The 18,358-nt window shown below is 37.1% G+C and overlaps 1 protein-coding gene across 2 annotated transcripts in view; it reads right to left on the bottom strand.

The window, feature by feature from the left end:
- Positions 1-3,979: 3,979 nt before the first annotated feature.
- klf12a (Kruppel like factor 12a) overlaps positions 3,980-18,358 on the bottom strand; it is a 31,839-nt gene continuing 17,460 nt past the window's right edge. For both annotated transcript variants that reach the window (XM_039649541.2, XM_089132164.1), the window contains 4 exons: positions 15,513-16,083; positions 11,430-11,568; positions 4,619-4,776; positions 3,980-4,527 (listed from right to left, as the gene is read on the bottom strand). In XM_039649541.2, the coding sequence (XP_039505475.1) occupies positions 4,334-4,527; positions 4,619-4,776; positions 11,430-11,568; positions 15,513-16,083 (1,062 nt within the window). In that variant the 3' untranslated portion in view covers positions 3,980-4,333. The remainder of the gene's footprint in view (positions 4,528-4,618; positions 4,777-11,429; positions 11,569-15,512; positions 16,084-18,358) is intronic.

The following is an 18,358-nucleotide window of genomic DNA, read 5'->3' on the forward strand; positions in this document are numbered from 1 at the left end:
GAGCCAGAATGCAAACTTAAAGCACTGGTTGAATCTGTCAAGCATCATGTTGTTTTATTAATGTTATGAGCCAGCCAGCCGCAGATGAGTGTGGTCACGAGGAGAAAACATAAAGACCCGCATATGATTGGATTTAACCCACGCACCTGCACTAACAAGGCACGATACGATAGTAACGAAAGGTATTTCATCATCACTTAACCTAGACTGACAACACCCAAGGTAAACGGATGGCATTTTTTCCTTAAAATGTTCGTCATAGTGAGGGTGAAGATGGGTTAAAGGTTAAATCGAGAGTCATGAACGACCGGCATGACGAGGTCCAGTTTAGGACAGCTGTCTAAAAAGATGCCTGAGAATCAGTTGTTAACAACACTGGTGTACTGCTGCACCCTTGTGGTCAATTTGAGCAAATAGCTATAATGAGTGCATATACAAAAAATAAAATGTACCTGGCCAAATATAGGAAAACATAACATTTTATATTATCATAAAATATCAAAGTGTAAGATATTACACATTCAGTAGATCTGGGCCCGTATTCATAAAGGTTCTAAGAATCCTCTCAGAAAACTTTTAGCGATTCTGTACCCATCTGAGAGCAATTCTGAGTAAGGAAAAGACAAAAAATCTGTTAAAGGGATAGTTCACTTTGAAATGATTTTTTGATATGTTTTAGCTTACCTCAAGGGCATCCAAGATGTAGGTGTCTTTGTTTCCACAGTATTTTCAATTTTGATATTTTTTCGGTCAAACCGTTCTTGTCTATCAGTCATACACTTGATGTTAAGGGGGTCCACCCTGTTTTCACCTCTTAAGAGAGCATGCACAGAGAAGTCAAAATTAAACATGATTTAATGACTCGTAAATGTAAGTACACATTGATGGCCTAAGACACGAAACGAGCGGTTTGTGTGAGAAAACGAACAGTATTTATATCGTTTTTACCTCTTTTAATCACAGTCACGTCCAACTGATCTAAAGGCACAGGTTCGGTCTGCGCATGCGCCGTGAGTGATCGCTTGCGTGTATACGTCATTGTTTACACAGAGATTTTGGAAGTTTTACCTTTCACTAAACATATTTAGATATATCGAAATCGTCTTCCATTGTGATTTCCCGTATAGGCTATCAAAATATGTTTAGATCTTCACAGTGAAAGGTAAAACTTCCGAAATCTCTGTGTAAACAATGAGTGACGTACACGTGAAAGAGATCATTTTCGGTGGTTACACGAGGTAAAACGATATTAATACTGTGCGTTTTCTCACACAAACCGCTCGTTTCGTGTCTTAGGCCATCAATGTGTACTTACATTTACGAGTCATTAAATCATGTTTAATTTTGACTTCTCTGTGAATGCTCTTTGAGGTGAACCCAGGGTGGACCCCCTAAACCTGCATTATATGACTGATAGACAAAAACGGTTTGACCAAAAAATGTCAAAATTGAAAATACTGTGGAAACACCTACATCTTCTTCTTGGATGCCCTTGAGGTAAGCTAAAACATATCAAAAATGTATTTCAAAGTGAACTATCCCTTTAATAAGAAAGCAATAAAAACATCTAGAATTTGTACCATGTTTAATATTCTTCCTTTAATGTTTTCTTTTTTCCTTGTATGCCCTCATTTTTCTTTTCCTTCTTCTCGTACTCTTTTTTTCCCTTTAAGACTATTGTTGAATAGTGTTACATTTCTTTCATCTCCTCTCTTAATGTATTCTGTATCATAATTTCTCCTTGTTTCGATAGATTGTGTATTTGTATCGACTTGTTCTGTTTGTTAATATTGCATTAATAAAAAATAAATAAAAAAGGAAAATACAAAAACTTTCATCTTAGTGAGGAGGCGGGGTTGACCCCGTTGCTATGTGTGACACAATCTTTTGAAGACTGTGATTGGTTTGTTGTCCTAGAAGGGGGGAAAAAATAGGGTCTATCCACTTTGAAATTACTCTCTCTCTCTCTCTCTCTCTCTCTCTCTCTCTCTCTCTCTCTCTCTCTCTCTCTCTCACACTCTCTCTCACACACACACATTATAAATGTGTATATAAATCTTTTTATTTTGTATTTACCATGCAGTTAATTTCCTATAAGGTATTTGATTGGCTTAGAATAATAAAAAAAAGTTGCACTGATTGCTGGCATGTCTATTTAAGTGGTGGTTTCAATGTTGGTTTTTATGTAACAATCATGGAATCAAAACCAAGAAATATGAGAAAGCCCGACAGAGGAACAGTGTTTACTGTTAGCCCAGTTAGTGGATGAACTTTAAGGCCATCCTTAAAGGAAAATTCGGCCAGGTTTCAATCTAGAGTCTTATTAACTCACTGTCATCCATTGTCTGTAACACATTCTTCTCCCTCTTTGTCTTTCTGCCATTTTCGCCCCTGCTAAAGAAACTCTTAAGCCTATTAAAAGTCCTCGTCCGTACTCCTAACAATTTTGACCTTAAGACCTGTTTTACGGGTTAATGCTTAACTTAACTTTTTTCTTCACTAGGATTTTGTCTTTAATTTTAAGAGTAAACGGCCACATTTCTAAGACATTTTCTTTCATTCATCAATTCATTTTCACATTTTCTTAGAATTTTGTCACTAGGCACTACTCTTTGCATTAAGATTCTTTGTGAATACGGGCCCTGGTATCTAAGGAATTCCTTCTCTTAATAAAGTATGTGAATAGGGACTCGTAGCCAATTGCTGACTTCAAAAGCTGAAAAATGAGTTAACAGCCAATGGGGGTAGGTAAGCAATAACAAGCCCATTTCAAGCTCTTACCTAAGAAAGCACTTGATTAAAAAAAAAAAAGTAAATGGGTTCAGTTTATGTTTAGGCCAGGGTTAGTATCTAGTTATTGCAATCATGTTCTCCATGATATGTTCATGGAGAACACGACTGTAAAATAAAGTGCTACTGTACCTAAAATTCTTTTGAAATACACAGTTGCCTCTGAATGACTGATAATAAAGACATAAAACAGTGCAGTTCTGGGATCTACCAGCAGAGACTAGTAAAATCTGCACACTAAGAAATACACACAGAAATATACTTTTCTATATCCTTTTTAAATCAAATTCTAAAACTTCATCAATGTTCTCTTCAAATTTATTATCATCATTCTATTCTATTCAACAAGCTGTTTATTAGTTTTAAACTCATGTTTGGGTTATGTCTTAAACAAAAAAACACAAACAAACAAACATTTTCTCTACATACAAATCGGTGCTTTTATTCATGCCTTTTTCTAACATATACTGTATTTATATATAAATTCACAGTTAGATCCATATAAAACTGAAATGTTTACCATAACATCATGTACAGATACATCATTGTAGAAGAGAGAAAAAAAAAGGAATGCCCATTTGACGTTAATTTACACACATGATTTTTAGTCAGTGGGTTCCCTGTAAAATACTATAAATTTTGGCATCACATATTTATGGACAGAAGGGTGCAAATCTTAGAATACAGAACAAATATATGACATACAATACAAACAAACAAAAATTAGATACCACATGGTAAAGACTATAAAATATACAGACATCTGCTACACTAGTTTTGTGCACAAATGATGCAAGGAAAGTTTAAAAAGGTGTGAGAGAATGTCTCTCTCATTATGACGAGTCCTGAGAGGACAGAACACTACATTAATGGTACGACCATCTCCTCACATTCAGTTATGTGTGTGTATATATATATATATATATATATATATATATATATAAACAACTTCAGATTTCATAATAAAGTGATAACTGTAGCCCATGCAGAGTTTGAAGCTAAAAAGTGAACTTGCAGTAAATGCATTGTTATAATGTCATTATGTTTTTGTCTAATGTGTTTGTGCCATTATTGCCATGCCATTATTACCCTGCCATTATTACCTATTTTTTTCAAAGTGACATTTATTTGCAAAAAGCAAAACCAAATCTTGCAGAGGCTTAGGCTACTCTGCAATGCTTTTTAGACAAAAAAATAAGTATTACGAAATGAATTCTAAATATGTTTAAAATGAAAAACTGCAATTCCATGAGGCTTCTATGAGTAAACCTGAAGGCAAACCTGAAAGTTTGGAGAATCAAATACATTTAACAGCAAATGGCTTTTAATAGTTCATTAGTACAAGACTCCTTCATGAATAAACCTCACATAAAAGTGCAGAAGATAAACAATATGAGGGAAGGCAGATCTCATCTTCCTGTCCTAACTCCCATGTCCTTCACCTCATTATTGTTGTGCGGGGAATCATTCCAGACCTTCTGCATGCGACACCGGCAGACAGAGACCCGCTCCGTCTGCTTATGTTGTCCGTCAAGTGTCGTTCTCACACTATGCATGTCTGTGGGACGTGTCTGCGGCGGTGGAGGGCGAGGTGGTCCGAGCGGGAGAAGCTGCGGTCGCAGTCGCTGCATTTGAATGGTTTAACACCGGTGTGTTTGCGGTAATGCCGTGTCAGCTCGTCAGAGCGAGCGAACTTCCATGTGCAGTTATCCCACGTGCACTTGTATGGCTTTTCACCTGAGAGAGAAAATACGGAGATATCAATAAAAGACCGGACTTTTTATGGAACGGGAATATGACGTTTTTTAAAAAAAGATGATAGACTCACCTGTGTGTGTACGTCTGTGGGCTTTAAGATGAGAGCTCTTGGTGTAAACCTTATTACAGCCCTCGAACTCACACCTGTGAATGCGTCTTCTCTTTGAGTCGGGCGACTCTGAAGGCCGGGGCCTCCGCAGACTCTCAATACTGAACGGCAACAGGGAACTGCAATCACAGCATGATGTTTAACGTTATTAAAAGAAATTAAGGACAAATACTTTTGTTAAGCATGATAATGGTAGTCTATTTTATGCAGGATGACAGGCAGAAAAAATACATTATTCATAAATAAATTACAATATTATACAATTATTTATTCAAGTCCACTTTATATCAAGTGCCCTTACCCCGATTTCACAGACAAGGCTTAGTACCAGACTAAACTGCATATTTGAGGATAAGTCGTCAACATTTGAAGTGGATCATAAAAGTTCATCAAAGTTGTCTTAAGACAAGAACGGGTATTGTTCAAAATTCATGTACTTTGATGAAAGTTTTTGATCCACTTCAAATGTTGACTTGGCTACTGTATTTTAAAGGAGTAGTTCACTTTAAAAAAAACTTTTGCTGATAATTTACTCACCCCCATGCCATCCAAGATATCCATGTCATTTTTTATTCAGTCGAAAAGAAATTAAGTTTTTTTGATGAAAACATTCCAGCCTTTTTCTCCATCTAATGCACTTCAGTGGGAACCAAACGTTCAAGGTCCAAAAGACAGTTTCAGTGCAAACTGCAAACTGTTCAAAGGGCTTTAAACGATTCCAGACGATGAATAAGGGTCTTATCAAGCTAAACGATCACTCATTTAACAAAGTTAAGTTTTATAAGCTCAAATGGTCATCTTGCTTTGTTCTGTGATGCGCGTTCGTGACTCTCCTGTTCGAACTCGTTCATCAAAATGAACAAATCTTTTTTCATGTCATTTGGTTCATTCAACGAACGAAATTAACAAGTTGACTCTGGAAAAGATTCGTTCATTTCATTTTGATGAACGAGTTTGAATAGGAGAGTGACAAACGTGCATCACAGAAATCGTTTAAAGCCCTTTGAACAGTTTGCAGCACTGATACTGTCTATTGGACCTTGAACCGTTTGGTTCCCATTGAAGTCCATTATATGGAGAAAAATCCTGAAATGTTTTCATCAAAAACCTTAATTTCTTTTCGACTGAAGAAAGAATGACATGGATATCTTGGATAACATGGGGGTGAGTGAATTATCAGCAAAAGTTTTTTTTTTTTAAAGTGAACTAGGCCTACTCCTTTAACTGAAAGCATCTTGCACTGACATATCATAAAATATGTTTTTTTTCCCCCAAGTTATGTTAAAAAAAAAAGCTACTTAAAAAGTCCTCCTAATTAAACTAAGGCCTAATCCTGGCATAATCTAAGACTTGTCTTTGATACAATCCATTTACTGTGTACATACATGTTTTTTACATTACTTAAAAATACCTGCATGTAACAGCTGTAATTCATTTCTGAAATGGCATCTATAGTGACTCTGTTGACCCTTCCTTTATACCTTCAGTTGAGAGTTGTCGTTCAGACCACACAACTTTGTGATGCTGTTTGTGAATGTTTGTTGGAAGGATGGTTTCAGGAAACACTGACTCGTTGAACTATTATAATGACGGAACTTGCGACTAGTTGGCTAGCATGCTTTTGGGAAACGCACCCCAGAAAAGTCTTTCACCAAATGTAAGACTTTAAATGGCCACTCGAGGGAGCTATAGGAATCAATGAATGTCAAATGTTTCTGAATGTCTGAGGAAAAGGACCCAGGGTCTGACTAAGACCAGAGCCGTCCAACGGAGAGCCTTGGCACTTCCTATTAGCCCCATTGTGTATCATCTTGGTTGCAGTTCCAGTAGAATTCCACTGGAGGTGATCGCGGGCGAGAGCAGAATGAATGGGAGTCTATGGGGCTAAACGGCTAAATGTGTCTCTTTCACCTGCTTGTCGTTAAATTAACATAGATTTTATTGTTGATTCTGCAAGTTCAATATAGATTATAGGCCAAAAGTCGAATGAACGAGTAGCCTACTTATGTCCTTTTGATTTCTTTTTCTTACAGGTTAGGCCGTTGTTGGCCGGAACACGCTAGCTTTCTGCTTTTGTGTGACGTCATCACAGTTTTGAACGGATTTTTAGAACAGATAAGTGAACTTAAAAATGCAATTTTCAGCTGAGTGTATTATCTTAGCCCTCCCCTTTGAATGCAACTTTAAAATTACTTGACAAAAAATTACATCCTGAGAAAAGTGGTTTTCTGGGGGTGAAACCCCATTGACTCCCATTCATTCTGCACTCGACTGCGAGCGCCCCCGCATGGACAGAGACGTGTTACTGCAGCCAGTCCAGAAACCGGAAGTAACCAGCCAGTGCCAATTCTCTTCAATTAGACATTCTCTGCTAAGACCAAGGAGCAGGACCGGAGCACAGAACGTTTTAATATATTTCACACTCTGAAGAAGACATATGTGCGTCAAAACGTTGGTCATTTTGTACTAATATTAAAACGTTCTGTTCTCCGGTCCTTTTCTTCAGATTTTTGTGTCCTGTTCCGAGAGCACTGGCTAGGCTGACGCGCTCCTTTCTCCTTTCTATTTTCTGAATGTCTATTTAACGCCTGACAGGAAACCTCCTAGAAATGTATTGCAGATGAGCAAACACTAAAATAACACGTCTTACAAATGTGAACCTCTCTGAGATGTACGTGCGCTATCAGGGTGGTTTACAGGCAAGATGTTTCATTTTTTTCCAATGTTAAATGATTTCTCGTTTCCTAGCTTAATATGTTCAGTTTGCTGGTGCTTACAAATGACACACTATTATTATTAATTTTTACATTACAATATTTTCTCAGTTAATAATTAAATGAGAATTGTTTATTTGATGAAAACCAATGCTTTTACTGTGTTAATATATTTTGTGTCAGGGAAATCTGCCTGTTCTTATCCCATCTTGAATTTGATTTATATATTGTCAGATAAATTAGAATTTTCACTGGAAATATTTTCTGTGTGGCAGCAGAGGCATTTTCAACCCCCCCCCCCCCCCCCCACAGAGCCACTTCCTGTTTCTTTTGGTCTACAGGAGTGCAGTGTGTATGTGTGTGTGCATATTCATGTGCAGGATGGGGGGCATTGTGGGGGCACCTGTAGCCTTTGGCACACTCCACCACTTTTGGGGCCCCAAAGAGGAAAAGAAAGAAAGAAAACATCCTAGATCTTTTCTCCTCCATTAAACAATATCTACATTTTTTAAAACACTGTCACTATTTTCCACATTCCATCGTGTGGAATTTTTAGTCGTCCAAGGTCAGAGGAACTCCATCTAGAGTGTTGTACAGTAAGAATCAATGTTAGATTGTTGTGAATGGGAAAACAGCAGCTGCCATCGGACTAAACTCAGCACAGTCATTTATGTTCCGTCTTTTGTTTGTATGTTTCCCAGTGGAGAACACCAGAGGGGCTTTCCAGAGGTGGTGACGTGCAGGCCAGCATCACTGTCTGGGGATCAGTTTATCAGAAAAATAAAGGTAAGAATGAAGTCCATTCAGCATTGACTAGCTGGCCACGGGTCAAGGAATATACAGTATAAACCTGCATCGACTCCTGCACCTGTGTCCACAACACATTCAACTTGAAGCAAGCACTCCCTCTGAGACTGAGATCACTTACTTAAGCTCAACTGGTTAAACAAGGTCATGTGTTTGATTTCCAGGGAAAGCGAGATGGCAAAATGTGCACCCTGAATACGCCATCTGACGTCATTCATTTTAAGGCAACAGGGTTCCTCACATTTTCTTTTTTTAAGTTAAGTCACATGATCACTTTTTCCATAAACTTTAAATATTTAAACCTAATTATAATATCACAATAAATAAGGAAAAAAAGAACATTAGCGGATTTATTTATATAATTAAAGGTGTCTTAAAACATCTCCAGGGTGGTTTGTCAGATTTCAAATTTTGCCACAAACTGTATAGAAACTATAAAAACAAATACTACATGAATCACTGGATCGAATTCCCATTGATTGAAGAACCAACAGGTCAAATCAGCGACTCTCTCTCACACATTCTTTTTCACAATAATATTCACTCCTGCGCCTTGCTATAAATCACACTGGCACCTTTGTCCTTCCCAGACACATTTAGACAATTCTGCCAGCTTTTTTTGCCTCTGTCCATACTTGCAGACACAGGGGGAAGTTTATTATAAATAAGCAATACATTTTTCTAGCAATAGCTCGCAAACAAATAAAGTATGGTGCCGCATATACAACTGTCTCTTCAATTCATTAAAGTGCCCTAATTATGGTATTTTAAAGGTTCCTAATTTTGTTTGGGAGGTCTCCTACAACAGGGTATACATGTACCCAAGAAAGAAATAAATAAAAAACACTTTAATTTTTATCATAATATACATTGCAGCATCAACTACATCTGAAACAATTTGATAATGGATCTTTTCTGAGAGCCTGCTCTGCTCTGATTGGTCAGATGGCCTAGTCTGTTGTGGTCATGGTGTACTGTACAATAAAGTAATACTTTGTTACTGTCCTGTATATTCGTCCTTCCATTTGTACCTTGCTACATGTTAAACAGAAAAGTTATACTTTTAATCCTTTCGTTACATTTGCAGCTGCAAAGTGCAAAATATAATGGAAAGCAATCTTTGCTGATCAGTCACAGCAATATCCAGTTCACAAATGAATCTTTGATCAGTTCGGTTTCTTTGACGAACTGATTCGCCAAGAGGAGTGAATGATTCGTTTTGCAAATCTTTTGGGAGACAATAACTCTATTTGTCATGCACTTTGATCTTTGAAACTCTGCAGACCTTTTACATTCACAAACAGATATATAAACCACTATATGAAACGCAATATCTGAAAAAGCATAATAGGGGTGCTTTAAAAAAGATCACACACTCATTTCATGGTAGAATTTTTGTAAGTAATCCCAAAATGGCAGACTAAGTCATTTGAGTGCGTGTGTCTACTTATTCTCTTGTCCAACATTAATACTAGCATTAATACTAACAAAGTGCGATCGTAGATCCTTCAATTTATGGTCTAAGCTAGGGATGCGCGGTATATAATAAATTTCAAACGCAATATCATCATTTTGTTAAATTCGGTATTTGATGAGCTGCTGTTCCGAAGTTCTCCACTAGGCGGCAGTGCGCTACCGAAACTGCCGCGAGTCACGCGAAACTGGCAAACGAAGGAGCACGGTGGAAATGAAGCTCATTCGGATTTCTACACGCCCGAAATTAATAAATAGAGAGAGTATGAGTGAAATAAGGCATTACTTTGCCTACTAAATTAATGAGAATAGTGTAGAAACAGACCTCAATGCACCACTCTGCAAACTTTGCTTTCAATAATGTGTTGCCATGGAATGCAACACATCAAATCTGCCGAAGCGCTCGTCAGTTGCTCATCCGGACTTGTTCAAGAGATCAACTGGTGAGTTCATCATTCAAATGATTTAATTTAGACTTTTATTGAACACTGAACAGCGCACATAAATAAGCTAGCTTATCAATTTTATCAAGCTTATCAATAAATAAGCTTATCAATTAAATATGATACGGTAAACACGAAAGCTCAAATCTTCTTTCATGACACGCTAGAACCAATTCAGTTACCGTCTCATGATCTCATCATTTTTGCAGTTTCAAACAAATATATTAATTTAATTTGAATTAATAAAGCATAAAAGTGATAGTAAAATGAATGGCATTGCTGCCGCTGTGGAGACCCATAGAGAGAGAGAGATGGTAGTAATATAAATATTAATAATATTAGCCTACAATTAAGCTACATTTGTCAACATTCACTAAGGAACCTGGCCTAACAATATAGCATTGATTAATCTAGATCAATCAGTAATAAAATGACCTAAAAATGTAATATCCTAATAAATGTTTAGCATCATAACATTACTTTTTGCAATGCATTATATGCATAATATGAACCCAAACCCAAACACAATAAATGCAATAAATGTTGATAATTCTCTGTTGATGCATGACAGCTAATGGTTTACGTCATTTCATTTATTCTATTATGTTAATCTATTATTATAGATATTAACCTATTTTAATTGTATAATATCAGTGTTTTTTTTCCTCCCAAATCAAAATTTTACCTACACATAATTTGTTTATTTTTAAAATTGTGATATGTTTTTTTTTTTTTTGGATACTTTTCTTTGCACATATGGTAGTTGAGAGTTTCAAGCAGTGTTTAATAAAATTGTTTCAATTCGCTTAAATTTAGACTTTTTTTTTTTCCGACTGTGGTATCGATTTAGTATCGATACCGAGGTATTAGGTTCTGGTATCGCATCGAAGCCAAAATTGTGGTATCGAGCCATCCCTAGTCTAAGCACAACAGTTAGTATCTCAGTGAAATTTTATTAGAGTTGCTTGTGTGTATATGTGTCTGTATTGTTGGATGTTATTTTTTTTTACACCAGGACACTCTTCTAAAAGAGATTCTTAAACTCAGTGTGCTTCTTTCCTGGTAAAATAAAGGTTATAACAAGTAATATGTATGTTTACCTTTATCTTAGTGCTGTCAAATCGATTTATCTCGATTAATAGCATCTCATAAACGTTTGTGTTTATATAATATGTGTATCTATTATTACATTTATATACTGTATATATACAGTATATATATGAATCATATGTCAGTGTGTGTGTGTGTGTGTGTGTGCAGTGTGTGAGTAGATAGTTAGGTAGGTAGTAGACTGCATTATAAATACTGCTGATTAACAAAAAAGTGTGTCTTTACTCTTGGACAGCGCGGGCGATAGTCAGGGCCGTGGATCCTGTTTCATTCACACTCTCCAAGGTCACGTTGGGCAGGTCATCATCCTCGCTGTCACTCAAAGATCGCCGTGGTGACAGTCCATCTGCGATTCGGTGTGTGACTGCATAAAAACAAAAGTTTTTACAGTTGAATTTTCAATGTACATCTGATTAAATAATTCCACAACTTACAATCAGATACTGCAGTCCAAACAAACCCAGTGTTGGTTTTCCGTACTTGATGCAGAGTTTGTACATGGATTTCTGTAGCATAACGTTATGTATTTACTGTATGTGACCTCTGAAATGCTGGTGTTTGATGAGAAATGATTCAGTTATGTGGACACTGACTCTACAGTTTGATTCTATGGCCGTAGCACAATAGACCAACAGACACAAAAAAAAAAAAAACTAAGATTCTAATTCAATGGCACTTTGATTAATGTTTAAATAAAAGCTTTGATAGACAGCATAAAATCACCATTAAAATAGTACACATGAAGTTATCTGTAGTCATAAAAATACCTTTGTTTTTATGTTTAAAATTAAAAAGTTAATGTAATTAATATTTAAATTTAATTTGTATTGTAAACTAAGACTATTTTTTTTTGTCAATTGAAATAAAGCTGGAATATGACATTTAAGTTTAATGTTAAATGACATCAGTGTAGGTATTGTAAAATAAAAAAAAAATATTAAAAATATTTTTTTGTGAAATGAAATCTGAAGCTGAAATATAAATATTAGATTGAAAACCTTAACACAAATTACGTTGCCTTGACAACTATCTGAAATAATAATAAGTTGAAGTACTAAAATAATATCAACCTCAGCTGTGTAAACTGAGCAGGCTTGATGTTTTGATGTTCACTTATGATTATTGATTAATTATGAGATTAATTATAATTAATTATGAGAATGTCAAGAACACAATGTCCACTTTGCCATGCGAAACGACATGCACATGAGTAAATAATGACAACATTGTACTTTTTGATTGAACTCAACTGTTCCTAGCTCAAATGAATGACCGAATATAGTTCACTCTATTCCTATAATAAGAGAGCTTGGCATGTCTGTATTGGTTTGTTTTGTTTTTGTTTGGTTGTAATAGCAATTCCAAAGCTCTTTGTTGTCTTCTGTCATCCCATGTCTTGTTGCCATGGATACTTCATGAGAGATTGCAGAGCATAAGGGCTCGGACCCTCAAGATAGGGGGCTGGTCTCTGTGTGAGAATCGTGAATGTTTTAATGAACTGAAATTGGATCATCAAAGTGTGAACTGCACAGGCCTAATTATGTGTCAACCTGCTTGTTTGCTCACACACAGTGGGCTTCTGATGTAGATAAATGCCCTTCTCTGACTGGTCAGCCTATAGCAAAAAGCGCTCCGAGACACAACATACACACAAATTAATACAGATACTTATATGACGTAGGACATCTCAAACCTCTATCTACAAAAAAAAAAAAAAAAAAAAAGGATGAGAGAGAATGAATGGAAATACTTCCTAGCCACAGAGCCCATTAAAAACAGCTTTGTTGCCCAGAGGCAAGCTTTCAGAAAAAAAGGATTTATGTGTGTGTGTGTGTGTGTGTGTGTGTGTGTGTGTGTGTGTGTGTGTGTGAGAGCGTGAGAGAGAGAGAGAGAGAGATAGCTCGGGGTATTTAAGTGACTTACCTTATAATGAATCAAACTGATATTAATTTGAGAACATATTGCAAATATATATATATATATATATATATATATATATATATATATATATATATATACATATGTATATTTTGTGTGTGAGTGTGTGTATTTTTTGCAGATGCTATTGTGTTTCCACATAAGCTTTGTCACTAATAAACCCAAGTGCCCTTTTTTAGCTAAGCAAAGTTTTTGCCATAGCATCTACTTCCTGCAGGGATTTAGTGGCCGTCTGTTTTGAGGAATATAAAGAGCCGAGCACAATGGAGCTGCACTTATAAGAGCTGAGCCTGTCTAACACACCGCTGGGCTCTGGATTCTGTCACTGACCCTGCCAGAAACACGGAAACTCGAAGAGAGGCTTTTAAAAAGCAGTGCTTTGCACCTACGGAGGAGGAGAGAGGAAAGTGGTGAAAGGAGGAGAATGAAATACTTTGCAGAAGGATGGATTTCTTAACCTCACCCACCGCTTTTCTATGTACATGATGTCAAGAGTCAGCACGCTTGCTGGTGCACCTGAGGAGTTTGGGATAAATTAGTTTAAATGCAGTTTATCATCGCACAATAAAAAGAAAGCAAAGGCTTTTGTATCGGGTTGTTATGTTTAAACACTAAATATAATGGTTGAAGATGAAAAAAGTACTAAATTTATAAGTGGAAGTCATTGACATTAACACAAAGGAAATGTGTTAAGGATGATTTCTGCAAATATTGTGATTTTGTGTGTTTTTCTTAAACGAAATTGGCTGCATGAACAGAAAAAAACTAAACTAAACAAAATCACAGAAGTGTACAATGAACAAAGGTATATTCATAAAGAACGATTTTATAAGAACGATCCATAAAGAACGACACTATTTTAATACATTTTTCACATTTCTTAAAACATCCACTGTACTTCTACTATTCCTTTTGTTTGTTTACAACTTATGTAGATGTTTTGCTTTTAGGCGATCTTTCAAAACATTATTTTGTACATGCGGTTTACAGCAGAGATTCATCCGACTTTTATCATTGAGATACTTTTGTGGGTTTTATTAATATTTTGAATTGGTTATTATTTTTGAGTTTTCCATTTTCCTTTTAAATTATGTCATTTTGCTTTTTGCAATTTTTATGTCTATTTTTTTTTAATATATTTTTAGTTTTAGTTTTAGTTATTTTAGTACATCAAGTTAAACTAAATATAAATGAGAAACACCTTTTTTTTATCATATGCTGGGAATTAGCCAAAATAGGAGGTTTGTGTCACAGACAGTTCAGTAAGTTTGACAGACAAATTGATATATAACAAGCAGGGCTTATCAGTTCAGTAATTTGCCAACAGCTTGAAGCTGTCTACATGACTGCGACAAAGCGACAGTTGCAAATCCATTTTTTCTTCATGCCTGATTTTGCCATGTTGTGTCACACCTTGTCGCATCCAATGTAGACAGCATCACTGTTTATAATGGATTCTATGCAGGGTTTGAAATTAACTTTCTCACTCACTGGCCAATTTGGCTACTAATTTTACTGTCCATTACTGTCCATTCAGGACCGAAAAACAAGAAAAAAAGAAGAAATAAACCGGATAAACTGCACCACATAGATGTTATATATATGGAAATATGGGGTGGTGATGGCGCAGTGGAAAGACACATGCCTTTGGTGTGTCCCTGTTAACCAATGTGTCCCTGAGCAAGACACTTAACCGCTAGTTGCTCCAGAGGCTTGCGACCTCTGACATATATAGCAATTTTAAGTCGCTTTGGATAAAAAGCATCAGATAAATTAATAAATGTAATGTAAAATGTAAATGTAATATACTCTTAAATATTCCTCAAAAGTTAATATATATATATATATATATATATATATATATATATATATATATACACAATTTGGATTTCATACATTAATTTCGTATTCAAACAAAATCTTGTCATCCAGCCTTTCCTAATCACCATAAATGTATTTTAGGTGGACAGATCAATACAGGACGTTGGAAAATAAAATGTCATTTCTGTTAACCAAATGCTTTTTTAATCTTCGCTATTGCTTCAATGCAAATGAACAGGCGTGCCACTATTTGTTGCGTAGTGACGTGCATGTTCAAGTAAGCCAGATATGCACAGATTATATTTAATATATCATGATGACTCACAAGTTGAGTATTTGCGCAATATCTGAGCAGATTTGGCTTACACAAACTTCCCCAGCAAAGTGAGTAAACGATATAATAAGTAACACGCCAAAATCGCTAGTGATTTGACAGTGTTACTCGCCAAAGCTGATTTTTACCCGCATTTGACGTTTGTTAATTCCAAACACTGGTTCTGTGTGCTTTTGTCTTTGGTGTAGACACGGTGTAAGATGCTTATGTCTCACCTTTCCTGTGCATCCTGTTTTCCTCTAGCAGCGGCATCATGAGCCTGCTGTTACCCAGCGATCTCACCCCAGTGTAGATCAGCGGCATGGGCTGCATCACCACCGGCACCCTGCGTGGGTGGAGGTGGATCGGGCTGGAGCAAGGAGGCATCAGCTGGGGTATGTGCAAAAACGACTGCCCCTGGAGACTCCTGGATGGGGGAGATGCCAGCACTGGGCCAGAGCAGGACGGAGACATCTTCAAACGAGGAACTGGGGTTATCACTGAAGTCGAGGAAGATAAAGGCATGGATAATGATGATGACGGTGATGAAGATGACAGAGACTTGCTGGATGGAGGGGAGCGTGGACAGAATCGTATTGACGATGAGGACGAGGACGAGGGAGACGAGGATAAAGATGACGGTGCTGAAAGTGACGGGGAGGTTCTGGCTCTGTTGGTGGACAGGTCCACTGGCTCTGTTTGTGTCTGGAAGGGGTCGGACAGGAACCGTCTGTCATCCGACTGTGTCCGAAATCTGCGGTTTAACACCAACACGCCCATCTCTGTATAGTCATGGATCACAGGAGACTGTGAAGAAAGAGACAGAAGGAAATCAGTTAAATAGTCATTTTTTGATGTTGTAGAGGAATATTTAAGGCTTTAAAGAAACTTTGCCATCCCAAACATGCATGACACAACATAAACATCTATTGTGTTCCAAAGAAGTAAGTCGTAGGTTTTTGATGACATTAGAGTGATTAAGTGATTAGAGTGAGTTCACATTTTACATTTAAATATTTCGCTTTTATCCAAAGTAGAGCAATAGAAACCAACCAGAACAATAGGGCAACAATATGCAAGTGCTGGGACCAGTTACAATAAATCTAGCACAGTACACATTGCAAGAATTTACAGTAGATATATAGAATAGTATGTGTTAGCATTAATGGGCCAAGTGTTGATGGAAAAGATGCATCTTCAGCCGTTTCTAGAAAATGGCTGAAGACGAAGCAGCTTGAGTTAGGCAGTCAAGGTAAAGGTCCATGATGTGTATTCAGCAAGGAAATCAATTAGAACATTTATAATGTTACAAAATATTTCTATTTAAATTAAACTCTATTCATCAAAGAATTCATTAAAACACTATCACAATGTATCAGCACAACATTTTTCAACATGGATAACAATAAGAAATGTTGCTGAGCACCAAATCAAATAATCAAGTGATAACCAGGTGTGTCACTGACTAGAGGATTATACTCAACATTTTTAATGTCTGATAAGGGGAGGTTCTGAGTGAAATAACCTCAGATTGCTAACTTTAGAAGGGCTGATATAAAAGACAGGGGGCTAATGCTTCATAAATAGGGACTAGCAACACATACAGTATGTATTGAGTATTTGTATTGCTCCGGGTGCGTGTTCACGGTGTGTTTGTGTTCAATACTCACTGCTGTGTGTGTGCACTTGGATGAAATGCAGACTTGCAGAGCACAAATTCTTAAGTCCCGCCCATCCGTAAAACTCCAAGTGAAAAAGCGTCAATGCAAGTGAATGAGAGAAAAAATTAAATTTCTTATCCTGTTTGAATTGTGCCATGAATGTAACATATGTTGTCTGTGAATTTTTTATATAATTTCTCATGTAACGAGTTTGACAGTATATTGTATGATTCTTTGGCTAGCAGTTGTGGAATAGACATAACGAGAAAGACTACACGTCGCATATGTGACCTCGCCGCATTACACATTTTCCCTCCACAAATCACGGTTTTCACCACGCTCAACTAGTTTGTGCACCAATTGCACCAAGGACACAGGCATGTTTAGCGGGATCCGTGTGCTATTGGGGGTGATGTATATCAAACATGTCGAAAGAGTTGTAGTCCACAAAGGGCTCTCACACAAAGTCTAACCGTATGAAAACTCTACCCGCTAAATTGTAGAATTCTTTACACGAAACTTTATATAAAAAATTCACAGACAACATATGTTCACATTCATTGCAAAATTCAAACGGGATTAGAAAATAATTATTTTCTCTCATTCACTTGCATTGACGATTTTTCAACCTAGAGGTCCAGCGAGGTTAGCTGAAGGGGCGGGACTTACCAGCTCTATGGGACACCACCACACTTGGCTATTCGTCACTTATTTGTTTATGATGTGAGAGGAAAACACATCACAAAAAAAAAATAATTGAAGAAAAAGCAGTCTTTCGGGCTTTTATCCTAAATTAATATCAGAAAATCGCCAAAACATTCCAGTCAAACATCTCAGAAGCACTCACTCAGACTCAATGAAATCATGGACAAAAAGTGGTCTCCTGGCAGCATTATTTCTAGCCCAAAAATTTCCCTTCTGTTTTTTACTGCGGTTGACTTGGAGGCTGTTCAGCCGAAATGGAACATGTTTTGAAACTTCATCTCTACCCCATTTCTCTCTCTCCGACTCATGCTTCACCTTTACTACCTTCCTATCCCTCCCATCCTGCACGGCCCACATCCAACCCCTCGAATGGGGGGCTACCAGTCATTATGGCTAATTTTCCGAATCCGAATAGCTTCTGGTGAGGACGGCTTTAGTGGGGAGCAATGCATTTCCAAGAAAAGGGGCTTGGCGTTGAGCCCACTTAAACTAGAAGCACGTTTTGGCATCTGCGTTGCCTGTTGATTTAACACACTTCAAAGATGAGCTGCGTGGCCCACGCACATCCTGCACTCGACCCGGACAACGGGACGACAATGACAACTGTTAAAACGGGTAAAAAAGGGTGCAAAATGTTATGTGTGGGGGTTTAGCGGTGCATGAGAATGGAAAACGAGAGCATGGGACACGGGGAGTGGGGGAAACACGTGCATATG

Source organism: Pimephales promelas, chromosome 6 (genome assembly GCF_988280905.1).
Source record: "Pimephales promelas chromosome 6, fPimPro1.hap1.1, whole genome shotgun sequence".
NCBI classification, from domain to species: Eukaryota; Metazoa; Chordata; class Actinopteri; order Cypriniformes; family Leuciscidae; genus Pimephales; species Pimephales promelas.